At 40.5% G+C, this 27,109-nt stretch overlaps 1 protein-coding gene across 2 annotated transcripts in view; it reads left to right on the top strand.

Annotated features, from left to right (window-relative positions):
* The window catches only part of SIRT1 (sirtuin 1), an 88,402-nt gene extending 67,882 nt beyond the window's left edge, over positions 1 to 20,520 (top strand). Inside the window, exons 2-9 of one of the 2 annotated variants that reach the window (XM_059820902.1) lie at positions 1,619 to 1,735; positions 3,142 to 3,383; positions 4,763 to 4,915; positions 7,640 to 7,787; positions 11,038 to 11,117; positions 15,234 to 15,420; positions 16,805 to 17,365; positions 18,424 to 20,520. In XM_059820902.1, the coding sequence (XP_059676885.1) occupies positions 1,619 to 1,735; positions 3,142 to 3,383; positions 4,763 to 4,915; positions 7,640 to 7,787; positions 11,038 to 11,117; positions 15,234 to 15,420; positions 16,805 to 17,365; positions 18,424 to 18,746 (1,811 nt within the window). In that variant the 3' untranslated portion in view covers positions 18,747 to 20,520. The remainder of the gene's footprint in view (positions 1 to 1,618; positions 1,736 to 3,141; positions 3,384 to 4,762; positions 4,916 to 7,639; positions 7,788 to 11,037; positions 11,118 to 15,233; positions 15,421 to 16,804; positions 17,366 to 18,423) is intronic. The other variant, XM_059820903.1, reaches the window with a different exon arrangement.
* Positions 20,521 to 27,109: the final 6,589 nt, after the last annotated feature.

The raw sequence follows: 27,109 nt of genomic DNA, 5'->3' as shown, positions 1-27,109 counted from the left end.
GTGCCTTTCATGAAGCCTTTTTGCTCACGTTACTCAGATCCTCAGGCATGTTTTGCTGTGGATTGCTTAGTTCTGGCGAGCTTTCCCTTTAGTCCTTTGAGGAATCGAACGAATACGCAGGGAGTGTTAGGATTTAAACTGTTGACTTTAGCCTGCTTTTGTCTGTCACAGTGGTTTTTTAAATACAAGACAACGTGACCTGTAGATGATGAGTCTTTAACAACGTGAGCTTTGATTCTTTATAAAGTAGACATAAAGGTCGTTTTAGTAAAACTTACCCTTCACACTTACTGATGTGTACTAATCAACTTTTTTCTTCATAAAGCTTTTTGCATAATATGTTCACTGACTGCATGCATAATGAGATGGAAGTGAAATGCTGTAAATATGTAGATTCATAATAAATAGTAATGTCAATGAGCACCTGTGGTCTCAAAAGAACGAGACAGCAAGTACAAAAAGCAAATTTTTGTCCTCTACTTTCTTCCATTCTAATCAGAATAAAGTATTTATGCCAAGAAGGGAAAGAACAGGACAACACAATCTCTGAATAAAAAATGATGGTGTTTTGTGGTGGTCTTTATTTAAGAGTAAAGTGAAGTAACCTAGCTAAAATATTGTAGGGGTTTATTCAAATAGAGATTGAAAACTATTACAGCGATTCTTTGCCTTAGGGAGCATGACTGAAACTTGTTCTCCTTTGTTCATAGTCTTAGATTTTCAACAAATTAAGCTACAGTTGCTGTGGCTATTTCTAATAAAGACAATAAAAGAAGTTTAGTAGTCTAAATTCTAATAAGCTGCTCAGGTTAAAATTTAAATTTTTCACGTAAATATTAGCTTAGTAATGCATGCTGTAAGACAAGTATCTTGTTCTTCGGACTCCTTCATCTAGATACACGATGAAGTTAGATTGAGTTCCCCTGGCTTACGGCCACGAGCTGAGCTAAAGTAACTATGTGGTACTCTAAGCCAAACCCAGCTGAAGGGTAAAATGGATGAGATAAAACTTAGTGAAGGTGGTTCAAGGTAGCACGTTTTCTGTCATAACTGAAGCACCATAAAAGTGTGTACCTAGTCACCTGTTGCAGCTCAGCTGCAAGATAAAAGCCTAACAAAATTCTGTAACGTAGTTGTGTCCAAAGGTGTATTTGTGGGTTTCTTTTAAAATGCTGTGCTCTTAAAAGCTAGTCCAAGATTGGTCTATAAATGGTGACACATTTTCTCTTTATCCAATTTCTCAGTGAGCTGAATGAAGCCAGAATTGTAAGAAAAAGGAATTTTTAATTATACTTTTAAAACGTGCATTTTTTTTTAAGATACAAAGTCCTTAACGTCCAACACTTTATAGAATGAAAATTTCACTAAGGTCAACATCCAGCCCACTGAAGCCCAGTATTAAGATAGCAAATCCTGCAGTAAATCTACTGAAGGCTTGAAAGCGTATCTATAAATAAAAAAAGCAGAAACTTTTTGTGTCTACGGGACAAAACTGTCTATTTGTAATTCATTGCAATCGAATTTAAAAGCATACAATTTTAGGTTTTGTGAAATATTTAAATATGTATCTGTGCCATTTGGCTCAAGTGTAACCCGTCATTGTTGTGCTGTCTTGCAGATAACTTCCTTTTTAGTGATGAAATCATAGCCAATGGTTTTCACTCCTGTGATAGCGATGAAGATGACAGAGCCTCACATGCAAGTTCTAGCGATTGGACCCCAAGACCACGTATAGGTAGAAGCCTATATAATGTTCTTAGATGCTTTTTGCCTTTGAACAGTTACTTAATTCTTCCCCGTCTTCAAATGATCTCTTCTGTTGCAAAAAAATTGGCAATTACTGCTTTTGAGCAGCTTAGAGTTGTTGTCTGTATTCTGTATGTTACTTAAGGAGTTTAAAAATGAACCTCTTTAAGCTTGCTGTATTTTGATTAAAATTGTCAATGTCTTTTCTGTGTAGAAACCCTGCCGTGATCCATATTAAAAGCATACACACAGACTCACTAAATTGAACAGATCTATGGCATATTTCCAGTCTATTTACTTAGTATTAATTCTTTAAGTAACAAGATGATTCTTATATGATTTTAGCCAATCTGTAGAGCTCACTGTCCTAAGTGTTACATCAGTTCGGGAATTACTAGTTTGCATATATATTGCATAGTAGCAACAGGTAAGTTGCGCACAGCAGTTAGGAACTCGGTAGAAAGTTCTCCCCTCACATAGAGGCGAGAGAACTGCTAAGGTCACTAGTGATTTGTGTGGGACAGTGGCTTCCAGGGTGCAGCAGGGTTGGGACTTGAGGTCTTTCATCTTACACAGGCGTGATAATATCACGGCATTCATTTTGCCAGTATTGGTAAGAATAGTGGCAAGAAAACACATTATGATAACACAATATTCCACTTAAAATCTGCCCATACGTTGTCTTTGCTGATCCCTCGTTACAAGATCACTGTTGGTACCTTTTGGGTAAATATGTATAACAATTGTTTTCTTTATGTGTATTGTAACTAGCCTTAGTGATAGCTATTTGGGTCCTCTTAGTCAGTTTAGCTTCTTAAGATTTACCTATTTTTCTTCTACCGCTCTAATCTCGAGTGTTTCTGGAAAGATTGATTTGATGGCTTTAGGAGGTCATGTCTGAAATCATCACTGTTAGACGACTAAAAGAACAACAGAAATCCATGGATTGGTGGGCCCAATTGGTGGGTCTCTTTAGAGTGGTATTTTATAATATGATTAAACAGTATATGTATGTTTGTGGTCTCTTCAACTTATTACTGTAAATACCTTAGAAAATGTTGGAAATACACAAATGAAGCCATAACAATTCACAGTGTATCTCTGTGAGTGCACCTCTAAGAGCCATCGAGTTTGCCATGAACTGGGATTTCTACCTTGACTAACTTTCTATGAAATCCTTCACGGGTTAACATAAATTAATAATAAATAAGTAAAACCCCTAGTTATACTATCACTTCAGAATTTAGACCAAAACCTACAGGGGTTTTGATGAACACAGTATTAAATTGGATTAATAAAATTGTAGTAGCAAGCATTAATAAATGGGACAATGGTCATAATAATCTGAAATACTTGACTCAATTTTAAATATTTCTATTTTTTAAATTTTCTTAGGTCCCTACACTTTTGTTCAGCAGCATCTCATGTTAGGTACAGACCCACGGACAATTCTGAAAGACCTGCTACCAGAAACAATCCCTCCACCAGAACTGGATGATATGACACTGTGGCAAATCGTTATAAACATTCTTTCAGAACCACCAAAAAGAAAAAAACGAAAAGATATTAATACTATTGATGATGCTGTGAAACTTTTACAAGAATGCAAAAAAATAATGGTCTTGACTGGAGCTGGGGTACGTATTGCTGCAATGACAATGAGAGAATATATAGACAGTTGGTTAAATACTTATCCAGTGCTTTACAGCATGCAGGTGATGTGACCCTCGCAATGTTTGTAATCAAATAATTGTGCTAGATAGGAAGAGGAGGCACAGCTGTCCGCTAGAATGATGAACACTGCAAGACTGGAGCTTAAGTTGGAAATTACAAGCTCCCTCTTCTTGTAAGAAAATATTCTTAAACATTTAAATTCTTAAACAGTTGCTTCCATGCAAAATAGTTGTGGAATAAGATCACATCTGCCTGTTCCAGAACATTTTCTATCCTAGTAATTTTTTTATTTGAAACGAAGGTAATGATTTTTTAAACAAAATGTCAGTGGATCTCAAAATACCTCATGGAGGTAGAGGGGCTAGAAGAATAGGGCTCGAAAAGAAAAGAGTTGGGGCGGGGCGGGGGGGGAGTGGAGAGGATTATAAGGAGAGTTTGATTAGATTTCAGTAGATTGAATTTTATTTCTAACATGTGCCGCTCTATGATGGTAATAAGATTACTCACTGTTTTACTAAAGAACATTTTTAAACTGTTGTACATTCGCAGCTTTATACCCATGTACCAGATGATGATACAAAAGTCAATCATTTTTTGCTTCTGTTGTTCATACACAGAGGGTGTGACACCATTCAGAAAATGAGTAATGAGTAATTCCAATCAGCTTGTTAGAAAAGCACTGCTACTTCTATTGCCCAATCTTGCTCTTTCTATGATTGCTATCATACACCTGTTTCTCCTCCTCTTCTCATAGTACTTTGGGCTTAAAAGACTAATAAAGACAATAGATTTTAGTCTTTATTGATTATGACAATGCTTCGATAACCAAAGTTTGTTTATCAAAAGGGGTTTATTCATTGAAAGTAAGAATCTATTTTGTTAGTGTGTTAGCAGGTTAAAAAAAAAAAAAAAATCAGCCACCTTGTCCAAGTCTAAGTTGGCAGATCAATGAACACTTACTAATCAAATTTAATGCAACAGTATTTTAAATTTTTGTTCACTTCTTACAAAACTTCCAGTAGTAAAAGTAAGTTCTGGTGTCCCATTACTGCCTGTACGGATTGTACTAAAGGGGTTTTTTGTCCAGTTGTCAGACTTTGTTTCTGTGCTGTTTCTCCTGCTTGTGATTTGGGAATTGTTATATTGGTTGGGAAAAAAAAAAAAAAAAAGGAAAAAAAGAAAAGAAAAATAAATACAGAGAACCCAGACTGGTTTTGTTCTTAATGTCTCTGAGCACTGTGAGCATACAGAAATGTGGTTTCCCAAATAGTTTGTATCATAGCAACTCTTTATAGTCGAATATGTAGTTTCACTTATTTCAGATTGCAAAAATATATTTCAGGTGTCTGTTTCTTGTGGAATACCTGACTTTAGATCAAGAGATGGCATCTATGCACGCCTTGCTGTAGACTTCCCAGACCTTCCAGATCCTCAAGCAATGTTTGATATAGAATACTTCAGAAAGGATCCCAGGCCGTTTTTTAAGTTTGCAAAGGTATGGTTTTCCAACAGTTCTTATCTTGGTCAATAAAGACAGGTAACAATATTAAAATGCATAAATCAGATATAAAACTATTCTGTTAACAAAATGGTATCTGTCTTTTTTTATAAACAAGGTAGAAAAATACGTTAATATATTGAATTTACTTTAATGAGAGACCTCATTCAGTGGCGTAACTCCTCTCTCCTCGGGCAGGTCTTTGCAATGTATCAATGTTACATCCTCAGTGTTACTTCAGTCATTGTATGCAGCCGCATCTTGGCCTTATTAGAAATACTTAGCAACATTCTTTCTGGTTTATTTAAGCTGCTTTTTACTGTTCCTGTTACAAGTTCATTACATATACAGCCATTCTAGACGGTGTCTCTAATTTCAGGGAGGATAAATAAAAACTTGTAGTTATTTGATCAAACCTCAATAATCTTAGCTGCTGTTATTTTCACTGAAAAATGAAAGAACATGAGAAACTTTTGGCCAGCACATGAGTAATGTGGAAAGCTACATTTGAATTTGATATGCTCTGGCATGCTTTTTAATGTCATACAATACATTCACATTTTATCACTGTATTTACAGCAAAGAGGACTAAAGCAGTTTCATGCACTAATAAGTTTGTTCTTGTTTCAGGTTTTGATATAGCTGTCACAAGGATCTGTACATCTTAGAGAATTACGGCCTTTTTGCAGGGACTGTGTTCACTTAAAATGGAGAACACAGCAGTTTTTGGAAAGATGTTAGTTAAAAAGCAGGGAGTACATCTCCAAGACAAGAAAGAATTGTAGAAGCTGTAGACAGATGTAGAAACAAACAAAAAAAAAAATTGCATTTAGTCTGGAATTTCCTCGGGACAAAAAAAACAAACCCAAAATATTATAAGAATTACTACAGGACCAGTAAGGACTTGTGAAAATCAATCACTACTAGTTGTGCTCACTCTTTCTTCCCTTCGCTCACAATTTATACTACTGCTCTGCTATGTTACAAAGATTGGAAAAGAAAAATCAATGCATTCTTCAGCTTCTTGGCTTTCTCTGAAAGCCTCCTATCTAGATACTAACATATTTTGACACTCATTAATATAGTCAGTTCCTTGGGGTTTTAATATTTAAAAAAAAAACCCAAAACCAAAAACCCACAGCAAACAAAAAACCCAACTTACTTGAAGCCTGTCTATACACAGGTTTTACCAGACTACTCCAAATCCAATTTGGCTGAGAGTTTTTTACTAAAATAATTCCTCCTCCTTCTCCTTTTCTGTCCATCAGCTCAGTTAGAATAGTGATTTCTTATTCCATGAAATCTTAAGTTCCTTTAATTCTAGGGGCAAAGAAAAGCCAAATTTGCAGAGCTCAGTGGCAGAACATGTCTTGCTTCTTCAGACTAAGATATAAAAGCTGCTGGGACCACATGAGTATCTGATCATAATTGTGTAATAGCCTAGTCATAATCTAGGTAATAGCACTACGAGCAATCATTGATCATTGCTGCAGTTTAACTCCAAACACCTGTGTAGCTTCAGAATTATGAGTAACTTGAAATATATTTGGGGAAAAAAAAATGCTTTCAAAAAGTCTTTTTTGTTTGTTAATAGTTAGGCTATGTGGTAGCTGAAGGCAGAGCTGTCAAAGCTTAGTTTAACACTTCACTGTTGTGCTAGCACTTTTGGTTCAGCTTTAAGTATCTACTGGTAAAGGGAGGCAGCAGCCTCCTCCTTGCTAACTTCCTTTTGGCCGGTGACTCTTGTGCTTTTTCTGTAAAAAGGCCTCACTTTCCCAGGTGAGACTCCAGCCCAGTTGCTGTTCAGTGGTGAGAGTGACTGGAGAGCAGAGGGTCTGGAGTTCAAGTTCCTCCCGTAAATAAGTGCTCCTGAGCAACAGAGCAGTGGTGCTGCTGCTGCTGTCCTCCTTGTCGCACAGCAACCCGAGGTACCACCCGGGGTGGTCAACTCTAGACAGACGTTCCTAGCGCGAAGCTTTCAGCTGGGTGCCCACATTTAATTTTTCCTTTTGGCAGGCTGCTTGTTCACTGTGAGCAAACATCAAATCATTCTACAAAAGTGCCTACATTTTTTTCCGTATGCTCTTCAGATATACCTACCTCCTCTACCTTGATTTAATGGAGGGGCTAAGCGTCTGCCAGGCACAGTGGAATTGCTCTGCTAAGCCATATGGTTTTAACTCAATGACTGCTGTAACTGGCTAAATTGGCAAAGCTGGTCTGAGTACTACCTGCCTTCCCCTTTATAGCCAGTGCCATTTTGCTTTCTGGGCTTCCATCTTCTAGGAGTGGCTGCTGCTAATGCTGAGGAGTAAAAACTGCTTAACCAAAAGACCAGAATCCAAATTCCTCATGAATTTTTGTCAGACTGCAGTTAAACCATATGTTTCTAATAACAAATATTGAGGTTACTTGACACTTACAAAGGAAAAAAAAGCTTTCCTCTTTCATAATTCTCGAAACCAAAAAAGATCTAAACCTTGCTTTTATGCTGGAACAAAATACCAACTTGCATGGAGCAATTCATCCTGACATGGTCAGAAGCTCGGCTGTTGAAAGAAGAGCTGGATCTGAGTGAAATGGCAAAATGCAAAGGGAGTGACAACATTAACTGCTGACGTAATCATTATTGACAATTGTGAATCGGTGTGAATTGCTGCAGTTGGAATAAAGACATTGTGTATCTATTTGCATTTTCTAATGTACTTCTGAATTCCTTAGGAAATCTATCCAGGACAGTTCCAGCCATCTCTCTGTCACAAGTTTATAGCTTTGATGGATAAAGAAGGAAAACTACTTCGCAACTATACTCAGAACATAGACACATTGGAACAGGTTGCAGGAATCCAAAGGATAATACAGTGTCATGGTTAGTGGTTTTAGTTTCACTTTTCTTATTTTATATGTAGGAATGTTTTTTACTGGTACATGTGACAAGGTAATCGCTATTGGAATTAAATCTTTATTTTCTTGAATTGGTATCTCTTGGCAACAAATATTCTGCTTTTAAAACGTTGAATTTTTTTTAGGTAGCTTAAGTATTTAAATGAGAAGTGGAACTACCTCTTTCAGAAATGATGCTTGATAAACGGTGGCCTTTGTGTATCCATGAAGATCCACACCCTGTTTGCACAAGCTTAGACCTTAACTTTTAAAATGTACTTGGTGCTTCTTTATACTCATGTATGAGAACATAGTGTGGAAATCAGTCTTTTCATAGGTCTCTTACTGTCTACCAACGAAATGGAGTTTGGCTGTTACCTGATTCTTTATTTAGGTTATATTCCATCGAAATCTTAAAATATCCTGACAGTTCAATGACTTTACCTCATGTATAAAATATTGTGGATTAATCACCAGTTCAGTTGAACTGAAGATCATCTTGTTACGCCTTCAGTGTCATACACATTCTGTAATTATGATACCAAATTAAGTGGAAGCTCTTAATTAGTTGCATGATACGCTTTCCATTTCCAAGGACTCGCAAATGTCAAGTTAAAAGTGCAGAGATTCATTTTTAAGGAAAGGATGCAGAAAATTAGTTCTTAACGTGCACATCTGGATCATTTAGTAGACTTCTGGCGAACAAATCGTTTATAAGCAGCGTTGGCATGTTTGTAAGACCTGTCTGTCTAATTCTACCTTTTCCAGGGACCAGACTCACTTAGTTTCATTATCTACAAAGCTTAGCTCAGGGCCAGATTCATCTTTTTTCTTTTTTCAGACAGAGCAAATACGGTGCTCTGTTGTGGTGACCACACAGCACACGGTAGAATCCTACCTGTCGAATAACCCGCATCTGGTGCGTTTCCATTTTTGCTTAGTGTGTCACACATTTTCTTTTGGTTGTCACTCCCTATGAGGTATTTATCATTAATTTCTTACATGGTTGTGTTTTTGCACATCACTGCCACTCTCAAGCTTCCCATTTTTTCAGTTGCACACTACAGTAATTAGGTTTCAGACTATCTTTAGTGTATGTCCTGTATAAGTTGATTTTAAATTAAAAAGAATCTTTAAAAACATGCTATGGATTTTGAGATTTTGAGGCCTTTGGAAATTAGCAAAGATTGTTTTGAGCACATCAAGCTTTATCTGAGATACAGTTATGCTGCTCTTTAACAAATGCTAGTTGACACTGGTAGTGGCTAAAGAGAAACTGAAACTCTGTTATGTAAGGGTTCACACTGCTATATTTGTTCTATCTTTTTTGGCTGGCTGTGGCAATGGCAAGTTAATCATGAGCGTGCCAAATTACAAGGACCCTTGTAATGGTTTGGGGAGTTCCATACATGAACCTCTGAACCCATTTCGCATTGCTGACCTACAGTAAAGTTGCTACTACAAAAACTACTGTAACTTGGATGCATTTTCTGAATTTAAAATGGCTTTGTGCATTCAACCAGCATGTCTGGAATTAGATCATATTCCTTGCCATTGCTGTAGCTGAGTGATCAGCAGCAGTGGCCTGCTAGCTACACGACTCGTGCATGGGGAGGCATAACTTCTTACCCAGTCCTTTTGACGGTGAAAAATAACTCACATAATAGAGTTGCAAGTAGGTAGCAACAGATACCTCAGACAGGGTTGGGTCTGCTAGCCTGACAGACATGTCCCTAACACACTGTATAAAGGACTAAATTATTACTGTAAATCATTTATAATGAGCAAATAATAACTGTCATATCTCCTGTAGTCTTTGGAAACCCTCAAGTTCTGGGAGTTGCAGTGCTGAGCAAGCATTTCAGAAGCCGTGCGTTTGCCATTCCAGCAGTGATTAGCAGACCAGAACTGCCACTTGTTCATAAATGATCTGCTCCAAGTTTTTCTGTGCTTTCACTCTGTTTTACCCCGATGCAATATCCCCAAAGCATATTTTGATATTGTACTTAGTCCCAGAATCCCTTCATTTAGCAATGTAAGTGTTGGTTGGCTGCTGTGTGTTATGACCAGAAAATACCTTTGGTTTGAGTGGCTTAAAGTAACACTCCAGATACAGTTTTGGTACCAGAGGTTTTTAGCTGTTCCTAGCTTCTGCAAAGTTTTCAACATCTTAATGGTTACCTTTCTAAAAGTTTCCTTTTGAAGAGAGGCTTTTGTAACCCCCTGTACATTACTCAGTCACAGGGCTTTCTTACTGCCCTCGTATCATGATTAGAGAGCTCCAGACTTTTACTGGCTCATTCCAGTGCAGGGTCAAAAAGATCTCCAAATTATTATTCTTTTTTAAGCCTCGTTTCATGGTTAGGAGAAAATCTAGCAATTTTTCACTTAATTCTTCAGCATTCTGTCAACTTCCAGCATTATTCCTCCCGCAGATAAAAGACCTTGTAGGCCTATCTGTCCTGGACATGTGTGCACCAAAAGGCCGCTCTAGTTTGCCACAATGACTTCACACTGTGTATTTTCATGTGTGTCTTAGCCACCTGATAAAGCTTTTAGACAGATAGAGACACGAATGCTCTACCAGATACTCGGGCATCACCTTCAGCTGCTTCAAAAACAGGCCAGTTAGAGCTACCAAGTGGCTGGATGGAGCAACCAACTTAACACGGTCTTGCCAAATAATAAACATGGTAGCTAAGCTGAATACCAAGTTCAGAGCAGTATTTCAATTTGCATAATGTAGCTGTAACTTCTCACTTCTGCTGAAAGGAACAGTACTGCTATTTAGTTGCCTATAGTGAAGTCTTTACTCATGCATTTTCTTAGTTATTTTGCCCTTCTATAACTACAGTTTCTTGAGTTCATGTGGGTTCATGTCCTGCTGGTGCTGTTGGCAAAGCTGTCAGCACTACTGGTAATTGTGTAGAGGAAAAGGGAAGGTTCTTGTATATGCTTGCACAGGTTAGGGGAATGAGAGGACAGAATATAGTTTTTGTTGACATGCATGTGGTTTATCCTACTCCTGAAACAAGATTTCTGCTGACTAACATCTAGAAGAACTACTTTTAGTACTATAAGTATCTTATCTTAATTTTAAATTACTTTTTAATGACTGATTTTTATAGCACTGCAACATAACAGCCTTATAAGAGTGTTAAAGCAGCTTGGTCAAAAAGACCAAATCTGAATGACTGAAAAATCCTTACTTCTACCATACGGGTTTTTCCCCTCAGGTTCCTTTGCAACAGCTTCCTGCCTGATCTGTAAATACAAAGTTGATTGTGAAGTTGTTCGAGGAGATATTTTCAATCAGGTAAAAAATTACTTTAACTCACTGCAGCTTTCTAATAAGTAACTCTCAAAAAAACCCCAAACCACCACCCTTGGATTGCTTAAAAGACCTGCTTTTAAAAGGCTACATATCTTTGCCTGTATTTCATAAAAGTGCCTATGTGTATTTTAGCATTTCCTCTAGTACTTAAAAGTATACTCAAATACTATACTGCAAAAATTAGGTAATGGGAAGAAGTGGAACAAAACCTTAAGAGTCCATTTTTAATGGCACTTCCAAGAAAAGTAGAGGTTAAAATGGTAAGTAGAAAGTTGGATTTATACCTGTTCTAAATTAATCTGAACTCACAGTCACAGTGAGAAAGTATTCTTAGCCATTTATAACACTGGTTGCTCTTTGAGCATTTACCTACGTTAAAAATACGTTTAAACAGTAGATGTTGCATGGAGAAATTGCTAACAACAGAGCAGCCTCTGAGCAAGGAAGAGGATCAAATGAGACATCCAACATGCGCTTTCTAGGACTTCTGAACTATTCCATATTCCCAACTCCCCACATCAGGGTGTGAAGTGCCCCAGGGCCAAGGCAGGAGTTAGTTCTGGTCTGTCAGAGCAGAAGAACCTTTGGCTTGGTGAGACCCTCTTTGCTCTTCTTCCCCTTCTTTTGAAGGAACAGAGATGTGGATTCTCTGATCAAAATGATCTTTTTTATACAAATGGAAGGGGACTCTCTGCAGGCTCACGTGTTTTTGATAAATGCTTGGCGTCCACAGTTGCAACTTCAGATGAGAAACATGGAAGGGATGTAAATCTTTCAAGTATTGCATTTGAAATGGAACTCGATGAAAGCCTTTCAGAAGAGATGTTAAAGCTTTAAGAAGTGTGAACCTCCTAAGCCTGAAGCTTTGTAGCACTGAAATACCGAATGTGAAATCTGGTTTACTTTGCTATTAGGAATATTATTTTTGAGAACTTTTTATCTTACAGATGTTTGCTGCTCCTTTACCTTCAAAGCCAGCTGGTTGGAGTTTAGGGTTTCTTCCTTCTAAACAACCATTCCTACGCATTCTGTAATTTTCTGTTTTGATCATTAGTGGTCAGGACTCCTTTTCCTAATAACACTTTAATTACTGTACGTTTATATGCTGAACCAAACTTCCGCCCTGATGGCCTGTCCCTGCTGGTGGTCAGTAATGGAAGCGTGGGGAAGTGAAGAAGCCTGTAGCACTACTTCTGCGTAATGAGAACAAGGAGGGATCTTACTCCCAAGATGAGACTGAAGGAGCTTTCTACACTCAGTCTCTCAGCCCTAATCTTACAGTACTGTTGCCAGGTATATCTTTCCAGGGCAGGCCCTAGCTGTAATACTGAATTATTTTCATAATGCAAAATACATATGGTTATTGCCAAATATAACTTCACACAAGAAATAGAGCTGTTGAAAGAAAATATATGCTTCCTCCTTTATGCCTTAAAAAAAAATGTTCTATTTGCCATCATTATCTTTATTCCATAGCCTGCATTTCCCAAACCAGTGCTATGCAGTTTCTTTCTTTTTCTGTTGCCTCTCTAGAATACAGAATTTTGTTCCTTAGATATCAGAAGAAACCTTTTCTGTGCTTACGAAACCAAACACCGTCCATGTCAACAGCTTTGTTCTCTAACAAACCCCTTCACAAAAATGGGTTTGGCACCTGGGTCCCAATAAATAGTCCAGTTTCTAGTCTCTGCTGTCCTCCATCAGTCCTTAGTTTTCCCTAAAAATAACTACCTTTCCTTTGCTGTGGTCCATCCTCTGATGGTCCTAAGGGCTTCAGCATCTTTCTGCCAGGATTTCCTTTCAACATGTTACAGACTGAGAATTGTTTGAGATCATCTGCTTAGAAAGCTACCAATTTATTGTTGCTGCTCTTCATTCTCTTACCCCTTCCAGGATAACGTGCTAGTTCCCTGTAGCATGATTCTTTCTCTTGGTTGCTGTACACAACCAGCCTCTGGATGAGAAGCAGCAGCAGTTATAAATCACGCAGATAGATAGAACTTCCAAGTAAACTCATTTTCAGTCACTTCCAAAAATACCACTTTTACTTTGCTTTTGACTATTTTAGGCAGCTTCAAGAAATCATGAAAGGGTCTCAGATTTAGGAAGAAAAGGCCCAAGAAATGGAGAACATGCATCAGTTCTTGGATGTTCTTAAACCAATATAATCTTTACTAATCTTGTTTTTAATATACGGATAACATCAATAGTCAATGAGAAATTCCATTTTTCTTTCATTAGAGAAATACGTCAGCAGAGGTGGTGGGGTTTTGGGGGAGTGCTACATCTGGAGAGAAAGAGGACCCTAAGCAATTGAGTGGCCAATTACGTAGCTTTAATTTCTTGGTATCGATTTCAGCTCTTGGAATAGATCTTCCCACTTACTGACGACCTTTCTGAGGATTAGCAGAGAAGCTGGTGAGTAGTGTAGTGTTGAAACACATTTATGGGCCCATTACGTTGACTCAGATGATTTGGATAGGGACATCAGTTGCTCTACAGAGATCCATTAAGTCACAAGTCATTGGACTTCTATGAGAAATGATGGAAACAGAGTTAATATTACCTGGTCTCTTTAAATAAAAAGTTAGAGGTCTTCATTTCATCAGAGCAAATTCGTACAGAGCAAATTATTTTACCTCCTTAAGCTTCCAACTGAAAGTGCAAAGGCATCACTAACATCAACAGAAGAGACAGCAGGGTACAAAGCTTCAGGAAAGTCTAAGCTGTTTGTCTCTTAGGAGCTCTCTTTCTAACATGTAAAGATCCGAGGAAAAAGTTCAAGATCCATTCTACCCACCTGCTCCTTTTTGGGGAATTCTTTAGTTGGTTTCCCTTTAGCGTGGGGTTATTAGACGCTCTTTAGCTCGGGTATGTGGTGAAGGTTTCCTCCATACCAATTCCTAGTTCTTGTGCCATATTGCCTCTTACATATCGCTCCTACAAGGTTTTCTTCAAAGAAGGGTTGGATTCTTTGTTCAAAGACTTGAATTTTTGGGGAAGGCCCTTTGACACTAGAGGAAGGCCTTTTATTTGTGATGTTTTCTCATATGGAAAGCACTGTCTTTTGTCCTACTGCAGACATCCCTAAACTAGTTCTTTGATTTAAACTTTCTAAGTTCTGTATTAGTTTTTCTGCATATATTCTGTGTACAAGAGGGAGTTGTTATGCACTTAAATGTCAGTTTTCATATATTTTCCTATTACAATAGGTAATATACATCTCTTTACACCTTTACGTAGCACTAATTTGCTTGTGATGACTGCTGTAGGATTGCAGCTACATTTAGCTCCTTAGATTTATTCTGGGGTGTTGTATTTTAACACTACAGCGGAGAAGTCTTGAACTATTTGAAAGAAACATTGCTCAGTAGTAATTGAAGTATTGTCTGTACGTACTCACATTGCTCATCTTCTTGTTTTCCTTCTTTCTGAAGAAGCCATAAGACAGGAAGGAGTTCAAAGATCAGAAAATCCTCTGGTTTCAGGAGGAAAAGGAACCTACTTCTTCACAAACATAACTCTTGTCTGCTTTTTTTAATGAACAAGGATTCTGCTCTGTTTTTGCAGGGATTGGAAAAGTTTAAAAGGGAGACCAAAGAAAAGTTCTTCCCTGTGTTCCTGTCTTGTACACTTTTTGCTAGCCACCTGCTACAACACCATGTTGCTCTATGTGTATAACACATGTACCCTTTTGGAGGAGAGGAGAAAAAGTAGGGAGGTAAAGCTCTACAATATACTCTCTGATTAGGAAGGGTTTTATATCAGATCCTGTAACAGAAACTGACAAGGAAATCCAAGTTTTTTCTCTGATTAAACCAAGAAAAATACATTCCTATCAAATAGGAGGTAATTACTCATTGGTGCTGAGCACGACTTCTGGACTGTGGCTTAGTTGTCAGATTAAGAACTGTGGTGTAGATCTGTGTGGTTTCTCCCTTTCGACCTGAGGACTCCCTCTTTATTCCTGCTGCAGTTTTATTTGTGGGTGCAGTTGCTGCAGGCTAGAGTAAGAAATGCACTTGTCTGTATTGCTAAAATCGGAGGTCTTGAAGGGCGCAGCCTTGAACTGTAGTAATAGAAGCTGTTCTAATGCAGGTTGTACCTAGATGTCCCAGATGTCCACCTGATGAACCGCTCGCTATCATGAAGCCAGACATAGTGTTCTTTGGAGAGAACTTACCCGAGCAGTTCCATCGCGCCATGAAGTATGACAAAAACGAAGTTGATCTCCTTATTGTTATTGGGTCTTCGCTGAAAGTAAGACCAGTAGCATTGATTCCAAGTAAGTGACTCTCTCAGGTAATATTTTCGTCCAAAAATTTGGCTCAAAAGTGAAATTCTCACTTAAGAGCTCTAAGAAATGCTTTTGGCTTGATTCAGTGAAGAAATTAGATTAAGCATCTAGTTTTCCAAGATGAAAACTGATTGCCTATGTAAAGCTGACATGCAAAATAGAGAAAGTAACAAATTCTAAGTGCTTTTTCTACACTCCAGGCAGATCTCAAGGTAGTGAAATGATAATCTGAAAAACTACTCTCCTAAAACTTGATTTTGTTCTGAGATTCAATTCATTTCCCTCCCTGCTTGCAATATGCTTTCAGAGTCACTTGAAAGATTTAGAAAGGAATCTTCTTTAAAAAGATAAATGTGGTATCAAAAAATCAGATCAAGTACATCAGGTGTCTGAGACGTAGCTTATTTTAAAGTCACTACTTAATAGTAAGTGATACACAGTGGGCTTTATATAGTGCGTCACCATTTGGATCCTCAGCATTTAAAAGTGATATGGAGAAACATCGCTGCTAATATACGTTATAGAAAATGCTTTTCAGGAGGGTTGAGCAAATACCATGACAGGTGATTTATTTGCCTACTGAGTGCAAGACTTACTGGTACTAGAGAAATTCCCTTCACCTGTAAGCCTGAGAAGGACACGGGCTTAGCATCTGCTATTAACTGGGAACAGGACGGCACCCAAGTCCGTTGTAATAACATCCTCTTCGCTGTACAGGAGGCAGAGCCTAGTGTTTAGGCTGATGGGAAATGCATAAGGACTGGAAAGTTAGGGTCCACTACACAAACCACTGCTCTTTCTGTGTCCTAGAACTGGATTCCGTGAGTTGGTTATCTGAGGAGTCCGTGCTAGGTTACCAAACTGGTGGGGTTTGGAAGCCTGGATGTCAGAAATGGGTTGAGCAGCCCTGTACAGCGTAGATTGTACCTGGAAATATTTTGACCTAATTAATGGGCTGTCATTTACCAGCAGTATATTCTTCATGTGCACTTAAGGACATAAAATGAACACACAAAATCAACACAGTTCTTCTAAGAGATTATAGTACTAATTTTAACAATCTTTTTGACACTTGACCAAACATTGCTGCAGTCAGTATTTCTGTGCATGTGTTTCTCGGTCATGGAGTAGAGGAACACTTTTTACTGTAAACGGGGGAAAAAAAAAAATCTAGGTAGGTTACTGTAGGCATAGCACCTCAAACCGCTATTGTTAAGTTTGAGATTTGCTTGTCGTCTTCCTGATCTGCCTGTTTCGGTCTTGTTGCAAGTGACTGTATGAAGGGAAGTCTGAGGAATCAAACTTTCTAAGTAGATCTCTGCTGAAAATGAAACTGAAGTGGCTGCCTTTAAGTTCTCTTCTCCATCTATAGGTTCCATCCCCCATGAAGTGCCTCAGATCTTAATTAATAGGGAACCTTTGCCTCATCTACACTTTGATGTGGAGCTTCTTGGAGACTGTGATGTTATTATTAATGAATTGTGTCAAAGGCTAGGTAGCGAATACACAAAACTTTGCTACAACTCAGTAAAACTTTCAGAAATAACAGAAAAGCCTCCACGAACGCACAAGGAGCTTGAAATGCCCTCAGCCGAGCTACCGCCTACCCCTTTAAACATTTCAGAAGACTCTAGTTCACCAGAAAGGATGACTCCACCAGATACTTCGGTGGCGTCCTCAGAACACCCAGCTGAATGTAAGGTAGAAAACTGTGATCCTGCCTCAGAAACTAAAGGGACCTGCACAGAGGAAAAGCTTCAGGAGACACAGACATCGTCAGCAAACCCTGAAAATCCTACTAGTGAATTAATGAACTCTGAAACAATGAAGGAAAATGGATCTAATAATGGAGAAAATAAAGAAAAAAATGAAATATTGAGGAAGTGCTGGGTAAACAGATCTGCAAAAGAACAGATTAGCAAAAGGCTGGATGGTAAGTTTTAACTCATTTCAGTATTCTTCATTTTTTGGCCAAGATGTTTGTTCTAGACTTACTTTAAAGCAGTCAGTAAGTTACCCTTGAGGGAATCAGTGGATTTTGGTGGTTGTTTTTGTTCAGACAAGTGTCTACATAATGCATCACTGTATCGTTTATTTCCTTTGGAGAAGCAGATAGGAAATATTTTTGTAATTCATAATAGGTTTTATAATCAATGATTACATACCCCCTAAAAAGATCAAAGATTATTTTAGGAGGTTGAATCATAGGCTCATTTAGTTTGGAAAAGACCTTTAAGATCACTGAGTCCAACCGTTAACCTAACCCTGCTAAGTCCACCACTAAACCATGTCCCTAAGCACCTCGTCCACGCATCTTTTAAGGTACTTGAAGGTAAGTATCAAAAAATAAATCGGTTTCTTACATTTTCAAATGCAATTTGAGAAAAGTTAGTTTGATCCTCAGGTGTTAAGAAGCTGGTCACACTAGGTCAGAATTTGGTACGGCAGTAGAACTGAAAGATGAAGTCACGGTAGGAGTTGAAAAGCAAATCTCGCAGCTGGAGCCAGGCACATTTCAAGGGAAACTTTAGACTTTCCGAGGAAGCCTTCCAGTATGCAGTCTCTTAACTGACTTAATGAGTTCTCACACAAGAAAGTCAGTGTGGATGAAGAAACAGGTATTAAATTGCAACTTTCCAAAGCAAAGGCTGTTTTTAAGCTTTGTCAAATTCTCTGCATAGTGCGTTCCAGTTCTGTTACAAGTGATGGAAATCTAGCTCTGAATACGTATACCAATGACAAAAAGCTGCTAAACATTAAAGTTTAAATGCTCTTTGGTGTCAAAGGGAGGGGGGAAAAGGAATGCTGAGCTTTCCAGTGAAGCATTTGTTCTGGGCTTCATAGTAAATACACATACATTGAAATCAATGTGTTTCTAATGTAATCTGATTTGTCAGTTAAGTTTCACTGTTGAAAATACATATAGGCCTGCGTGACCTTGCATGAATAATTTATTTTAGCCTTCTTTTGACTTTTAAAATTGTGTTTCAGGTACTCAGTATCTATTTTTACCACCAAATCGCTATATTTTCCATGGTGCTGAGGTTTACTCAGATTCTGAAGACGATGTCATATCTTCTAGCTCTTGTGGGAGTAGTAGTGAAAGTGGTTCGTGTCGTAGTCAGAGCTTAGATGTGGAGGATGAGAGTGAGATCGAAGAGTTTTACAATGGCATAGAGGATGAGGATGCTCCCGAAAGGGAAGAGGAACCTGGATTCGGGGAAGATGGAGGTGAGCAAGATGAATCGGCAGCTGATGAATCAGGTTACGCAAATGAAGCTGCAGGGACTGATCATCCAAGCACCAAGTTGTAAAGCGATCACTGACTGGTTACAGGAACTTCCCACCAGCATCAGGAGCTTTGGCATGTCAGAATGAATGTTTACGTCTGAATTGAGAGCAACAAAACCATAAGGACGTAGTGTTTATAAACAACTAAAACAGATTTTCATGCTTAGTTTTTTACCTTTTTCAATAAAATTCTATTACTGCGCACTCAACACTAACTCATTTTTTTTTTAAGGTACTAGGAATATCTAAACAATTGTCACTATGTTCACTTTTAAGTTCATCTGTCTGACCAGGCATCCATGTATATAATACATATTTTTGCTTAATGAATTTCAGCTTATATTATTTTTAAACAGTTTTGAAAAAGCCATTGGAATGTTAAACTAATATAAAGGGAACAGCTAATTTAGACCAAAGAATGGTATTTTCACACCTCTTGCTTTGTAGCAGTTTGGTTTATTTAAAACCTTCTTAGGCTTCTGCTAAACCTTTCATTCTCGCCTAGTCTGTCATTAAACACTGGCATTTTCTAAGACCTACTGTGGCAGCTACTTTTTTGCTTTAACAGCTACTTTGTATGTTTGAGACATACTTAAATGTGAGTAGATCGTTAAATGGAGACAAGACAGCGAGCACTTGGGAAATCCTATGGTTTGTAGGCTGATCAAGAAGTGCTGTGAAAATGCTTAGGTTACTGAGTTTAATACTTCCTGTGGACATGACGCGATGTTGACAGTGGCTCCTTAGCAGTTATAATACTGGCATTTTAAACACAACGGATCCCCCACGCAGAAGTTTTTCACGTTGTATACAGAAGTCAAATATAGCGCAGCTTGCATTAAAAGTAGCATTTGATAAATTGCCAAGGCTCTAATGTGGAAGCTAGGCTGAGTTCAGAATAGTGTTTCTACCAGCACGTGAGAAGGCGCAAAAAAAATAAGCTCTTCCTTTACACTTATCGATGCAACAGAACCAGGAGAAACCAACTCAGATATCGAGAGCCTCTGCTTACGCTGCCGAGTGGGTAAAACGCAGATTAATAACCTAACCTGGAAGCACGCTGTTCTGAGGTCATGTCTCAGGCTGGGAAAATGCTTCTCCACCTGCTAGCTCCACCTCGCGTATTAAAAGCAAAGCAGCTACTCCGATTATTGCATTGTATATTCAAGTGCTAGGCTGCCTTAAACTGGATGTTGCAAATTTTCAAGTGCGGCTTGTTTCCAAGCCTTTACAACTATTCTGTAAAATTGCACAGTGCAGTAGTAAGTGAAACAGCATTTTTCAACAAACCACTGTTTCATCATTGGCCCAAATGAACTCTGCGGTGTAGATTATTCACATACCTTGCTTTCATATTTATTACATTTTGGAAGATGTATAGTAGCTGTTCTTTGAACATAAGATACATCAGTTAGTTAATAAATATTTAAGAACAGCCTCCTGTATTCATCCGAAAATGTTAGCATGTTGTCTCATTGTCCAAATTTAATACAGCTCTTATTTGGCTACACTAAAGAATGCAATATGTTTAGTTTTCACTTGCATGTCACAATGTATTAGTTTGTGCTATAGGAGATATTTTAAATTGAAATACTTTGTTTTAAATTATTTTTACAGTGAGGATTGTTTTCTGCTCTTTTATATTGTATATAGTGTCTTTTATGTAATCTACTGGCATATGTTTTGTAGAAGACTGTTTAAAATATGACTGGCTATCTTCCTGCAACTTTTGAAATACAAAACCAGTGTTTTATACTCGTACACGCTGTTCTAAAGTCTATTAAAATTGTCATTTGATTTCTGGTTTCTGTTGATTTCTAGTTAGATCTTAAAAACTTAAGAAGATGCCCTCTAAAGTCAAGGTATACCCTAGCTAACGTAAGGCATCATATAGTAAATTGCCTTTTTTCTATCTGCCCCCTTGGGAAGAAAAAAGCCTGAACAAAGCTGGTCTGCACCGTCTTTGGAAAAACGACCTGCTAAACCCCAACGCAACGTTGTCCTTCAGAAAATGACTTTTCTCCTTCCAAACCATACGTTAACTTTAGATGGTTTTGCTGAAGAAGAGTGTTTATTTCTGCTGGTGTTCCAGCACCTCGCAGCCCTGCCGCCCTTTCTCGCCCCAGCCCAAAGCTCCTTCGATATTCGGCACCTGCCGCTTCCACCCCAACCCTGAACAGCCCCGTCCAGGAGACGCTTCCTGTGGGGAACTGGCAGCGCGCGGGAGCTGGGGGCAGGTCTTGGCATCGCATCCACAACTACTTCACTCGTGTTTTGTCCTCGGGTGGGTAGTGCCGACAGGTGAAGCCCGTGGTTCCCTGTGGGTGGTGTGCTCACCGGCCCGGCCCAGCCCAACTGCAGAGCTGGCTGGGTCCTTGGCTCGGTCCCCGGCTGCCTGGGGGCCGCAGCTGGGCTGACCCCCCACGCTCCGCAGAGATCCCCTCCTGTTCCCCTTCAAGGGCCAGGGCCCAGTTTAACTGGTTTTCCACTATGTAACACCTTACTGTTTTGACGATTCCTCTGTACTTCTGCACCACCCCTCATATAAATTACTGTTGTATTAGGGAAAAAAAAAAAATTGGTTGTAAAACTCACACACTTGAGACAGGAAATGAAGTATTAAAAATACTAAGAATTTTTTACACAGATAATGTTTCCCTGTCAATTGCTTATTACTCTGAAAGGACTTGAAAATATTTTTCCTCTAGAATAAAACAGCTGCACCTTTTCCTACACCTAGATGAAGTTGTTCAGCTTTTTGTTCTTTCTTGTATCTTTACCAATATTATCTGAACAGAAGACAAACTCCAAACTACAATGTGTCACCTTCTTCCTCCGTTTCACACGCTACACTTTCTCTGTAGTGAAGATGTCATCTTTAAATTTTGTTTAAAACAATCATAAGACAAATGATGGAGATGAGGAAACATTCGCTATCATCACAGCTCTTTGTTATCCCTAACTATTAAGTACCTTACATGAAATGCCCCTGGAAGCATGGAAGAGTGCGTTCAGTTCCATCTGTCATCTGTAGAGTCTTAAAAAGCGAGATTACTTATTTTTCTCATCATCTGCATTACCACCCTACAAAAGCATCTTAAGCCTCTTGGGATTTATATTAAATAGACACGAAAAAAGCAAGTACAAACATTTGTTTAATAAGACGGTGCCATTCCCCAGCCCCCTCAGCCTGTTTTGCTGCATTAGCTACAATAATGACCTTGCAGAAGTATTTCAAGTGATGTAAAAGAAGTCCATATTTTAAAATCTTGTAATAATTTTTTCTAAATGGCCATGTATTCTCTATGGGTCTATCTTGAATCCAGTACACTTTTAATTAGTGTTTTTGATTACGGAAAATACAGAATGTCTTTAGAGGCATGACAGCAAAGCATCAAACAACATCAAATTGGGAGGGGCTGTAAGAGTAAAGAATTTGAATGAAACCAGCATTCAGAATCAATCTGAAACACTGAAAAAGGTTTGAGAAAAAGGAAGATGCAGTTCAGTACCTCAAGTTCACTATCTGTGCTTAAATACCAAACCAGAACAGTCAAATCTAATGGCAGTTGCAATTATTCACATAATATACTTATCTACAGAGTGACTGGAGAACAAAACCCAGTTCAAAATGCACAATTCCAGGATAAAACAACTGGCCATGTCTATGTGACAATGGGTTCTAAACTAACTACAACTAATCAAGAAAAGCCACGGAGTTGTAACAGTACCCTTAGCGTAGCCACTCTTTGCTCAGCAGTTTGGAGAAGACACACAGACTGCTAGCACTTAGTAAGCAAAGTAGTAGTAATACTAATAATGGTGTGTGAGTGGAAAAGAGTTGCCATTCCCTCTCCCGACACAAGGCCCCAGGACCGTTCTGTTGAAGATGCAGGAAGGCAGAGACAATGAAGTAAACTATTGCACATGGACTGTGGCACTCGCTACTGTAGGACGCTGTGGGAGCTCAATGTGGCCTCAAAAAGGAATTGGGGACATTCAGGTGGGACAGGACTACCGAAGCTCCTTGAGAAGGATTCCAAGGAAAAGGGTTTTCCTTTCCCTACACTCTCCTGTGAGCACCCGGACTAGCTCCAGGTGGAGACAGTTCGTACCTCAGGTCAACCCAGAACAGCAGTTCTCAAGTGAAATGCTGAGTGCTTCCAAGAGCTGGGCTACAACTATTTGTATTGGACCTTTCAAACAACAGACGAAGCAAACGCTTGCAAGGCACACCCTGAGCATATGTTCACCCTGCCTTGGAGGTGGTGGAAGCAGATACGTGACCACAGGCCTGTAAAGGACGAAGTTTCTTGAGAGACACAAACCCGAGTGCTCTGGGAGTATGGGACTGTTGTTTTGACTCTCACAGAGCAAGAGATACTCTGCCGTCCCTGCACACCCCGCGTCCCCACAGCCCAGCCCCTCACAGAGCAGCCCCTGCGCCGGGACCACCTGTGAAGGAGCTGCTGGCAAAGCAGCTAGATGCAAACTACAAATTAAGTTACAGACGTCAGATATTCCTAGTAAATTAATCAATTTTTGGAAGCCACGGAGAAGCGCAATTCCAAAGTCCTTAAAAACGATACACAACCACCTTTCGCTGGGGTTCTCTTGTGTGGGGTTGGTTCTTTTCACCCTGTACGACCGTAACTCTTGACGCTTTCCAACAGCAAAGCACTGCTTGCGAGCCCCAGCCTCCGCTGCCGCCAGCCCCTTCCCAACCGCACGGGGACGGCTCACGCGGAGCCCGGGAAACCGCACCACGCTCGCGGGAGCCCAGCGCTCACGCACCCCGGGAGACGACCGCACCGGCAGCCCCACTTACCGCCTCGGCAGCAGCGTCGGGAACCGGCGGGAGAAGACGGGCTGCGGCGCCGGGACACCCCCGGGTCGAGCCGCCCGCCGCGGAGCCGCCGGCCGGGCCGGGTCCGGCGCTCCCCACCCGCGGGGCCGGGCGGGCCCGGGTGCTCCCGCCGCGGGGAACGAGCGGGCGCTCCAGGGGAGGGGAGGGGAGGAGGGGCGGGGCGGCCCCCCCTGCGACCAAGGCCGCCGGCGCGCAGCAGCCGGGCTCCTCGCCTGGGTTTAAGCGCGCTCGCCCGGCAGCGAACTCGGGGAAAGGAGGGTGCCTGGGCAGAGGCCTTTCGCCAGCAAGGGAAAGCGGCCTGAGGCCGCGCTGCGCCCGAGCGGGCAACGACTGCACGGCCCCAGCTCCCGCGAGGGTGGGTCAGGTTGAAGGTGGGACGTTGCAACACCGGCCGACCCGCGCCCAGGGGGGCCGCAGCCGCCGGGAGCCCAGCTCGGGCAGCGCCGTGCGAGGCAGCCCTCGGAGGCACCGACACCCGCTCAGCCCCTTCGTGCTCTGCAGCTGGTCCACAGAAGCTGCCGCGCACCCCACGCGGGGCTCCACGCAGCAACTCGCCCGGAAACACCCTGCGCTGAGGAGCATCAGCCTTAGTCCCTGCAGCGGCTATCCCTGCCTTCCTCCCCCAGCCCTTAAAGCTGCCCTGGGCTCTCACTGCTGGCCAGCGGCAGAGAGGAGGCTGCAGAAATCTCAACTACTCCGGAGGGCACCGGGCTACCCCCACCTCTGCAGTAACACACCCCGCGGCAGCTACGGCCGGGCTGTGGGCGGCAGAGAACCCCGCCGCACTGCTGGAGGTCCAGTCCAGCTACTCCCTCGTCTAAAGCTACTAGTGATCTCCCTTACCTCCTCAGCTCCCCTCTCCCTTTGTTTATTGCCAATTTTATCTTGGCACCTCAGAGCCCGTTAGGGTATTCGTACCTTGCCAGGGGATAGCCCTGAGGCTCGCTGAGATGCTCTAGGTAGCTCCCGAAGTACTCAAGCACTGCTGCTAGCAGGTGCACCCACATAGTCTCCGTGCAGAATTAAGCCACAAACAATTAAATTAGTTTCACCTTTAAAATTTTTCAAAGACACAGCAAATACAATTTCTGTAGGAAGTTGGCTTTTAGCTACAGTCTGCCAGCTGTGTTCCTTCTACAGGGAAAGCTGGTGCAGTTGCTAAAAAAAGGGAAGGAAACTTAACTTTTGCACTCGACTCAAACTGAAGTCTTCACACAACATTAATCTTTTGTTTCCTCACTGACATTCCTGACATAATCAGGCACGTGGGGGGAAGCGGTGAACACCTGTAGACATTCACAGCCCCCCAGGCACTGCACAGTGGAGGATTCACCTGCTCTGGCCATGACCCGTTGATAAGACTCGCCTGGAGCTTTGGTGAGATAAAGATCCCCACTAGCACCATACACACTAACTACGCTCAACATAATAGCTCTGTAGTTTGTATGTGAAACAAGACTCATAAACCCCATTTTCCTTTCTAATAATCTGAGACTGATACATATGCCCTTGGCTAGAGAAAAAAAGTGACACTGACTGCTACCCTAGCCCACACGAGTCCTTTGATCACACTCCTGGCATCAGCAACACATTATTTTGTTGTAAAAGATTGATACAGTATGTTCAAACCCAAGAGATATGCAGGAACTCAGACTGTTCAGTCTACTGGTAGTAAAAGGCCAAGAGGTCTGTACGTACGATACTTTTGCACAGCTCTAGTATGCCTATGGTACTGCCACAGGTGGGTTTAGGTGCCTTTTTTTTTCCCCCCGAGTTGTCTTGTGGTCAGAAAAGACAACATCTTTCTCATGCAACAGATCTGCATCAGTGCAGAAACTGGGAGGCAAAATTTTGCAGCATACTTCACTTGCAGAAAGGAAATCAATGTAAGAGGTAGCACAGCATTAAATCATGTCTATAGGCATGAACAGGCTCCTTTCCTCAAGAAAAACATTGAGGACTCAGCCAAATGGTCAGGGAACTCAAGTGTACAAAAATTATGGCTGGTGGTGTTATCTTACTGATTAGGTGTGTACGTATTCCAGGAAAACAGCCAAGGCGATTTCTTGGAAGTCTAAGATGTGGTATTAAATCTGGCTACGGCAGGCGATAGAGGATGCTTGAAGCCTTTCGAGGTGTAGGAGGTTTTTAAAGTGACTCCTCCAAACCTGATCAACACAAACCTAAACTGCACATTGAAAGAGAAAAATAGCAGCTTGATGACATCTACCAATTAAGAAATACCCACTTGGTAAGCAATGGGAACTGTCACGTATCAGGAGAAACAAGTACTTTGTTCTTTCCCCCCCTTTTTTTTTTCCCCTCAACAACTGGGTAAGACATGCAAGTACATAGTTCTGGTTGCACAATGGAGAACATCAACATAGCCATTTTTGTGGTGCTCGCTATATACCATCTATCATGCTGAAAACTGGAAGAATGCTTTTATTCTGTATTTCTCTCAACTGCATAACCTCATGCACCTTTAAAGAAAGGGCTCTCTTTTATAGTCGTTTATATTTGATTACATTAAACTTCATTCATTCCTGATAAATCAGGTTTATTGCAGCAGAGAGCAGTGCAATGTATTAAAATCCTTTTCAAAGTAGCGTACAAACCTTCCTGAAGGGAATACCATGGCTTGATGCTCTGCATTAATAACAACCTTACTAATAGTAACTCCCATAAAGTGCCAAAGGAGACAAGTCATTACGCTTAAGCCAGGCTTACAGCTTTAATACTTCTACACTGGCACAGGGCAACAGCATTCTTAGATTTTCCCTGGAAAATGAGGGACAAACTTCCATGGTACATGTAGTTGAAACAGCCTGTGTAGTTCTGTTGTGCAAATTCAACCTTCAGCCCTGTACTAACATGACAGGTCCAATAAATCCAGTTCATGACTGCACTGCTGTAACAAGTCCTTCTTTAGTAAACGCAATGGAGATGGATACAAGTTTGACATGCAACTAGCATTCTCCAGTGATAATTCTGAATCTTCATCAAATGCTAATCTAATTATCAAATTAAAGTATTTTTAAGATTTTTGACTATTGCAAAATGCTCCCTCTGCAGCTCAGACTACTACTATCCCGCAGTTGCTTGCATCATCCTTGTTTAAACGTGGTATACAAGCTTTCCTGATTAATCGGAGATTTGACAAGGAGGAAGGCCCTACACTTTCTTCATTAACACCATGGCTGTTTTAGCTAAGCATAGGGATTTTTTTCCCCTTTCTCCCATGATGCACAACATCAAATATTGTGTGCAAAATGACACTTGATCCAAGGAGAAAGCAATTCCTGCTGCCCACCTTTTTCCAGCCAGAGGAAACACTTGTGTACAACTTCTGTAGAGATCCTTCACAGGGCTGTTATGACTGTTAACAAAACTAATGGCAACAGAAGTATCGCAGAAAGTATTAAACTGCGTGACAGAAGTAATATAATGACTAATAGTAGTTCTAGTACTCCATGAAAAGTCTTTTACCTTGTTATGTAGATAATGTCTGTTTTGCAA

This window comes from Gavia stellata, chromosome 9, assembly GCF_030936135.1.
Source record: "Gavia stellata isolate bGavSte3 chromosome 9, bGavSte3.hap2, whole genome shotgun sequence".
Lineage (NCBI taxonomy): Eukaryota > Metazoa > Chordata > Aves > Gaviiformes > Gaviidae > Gavia > Gavia stellata.
This window is presented reverse-complemented; position numbering and strand designations above follow the sequence as displayed.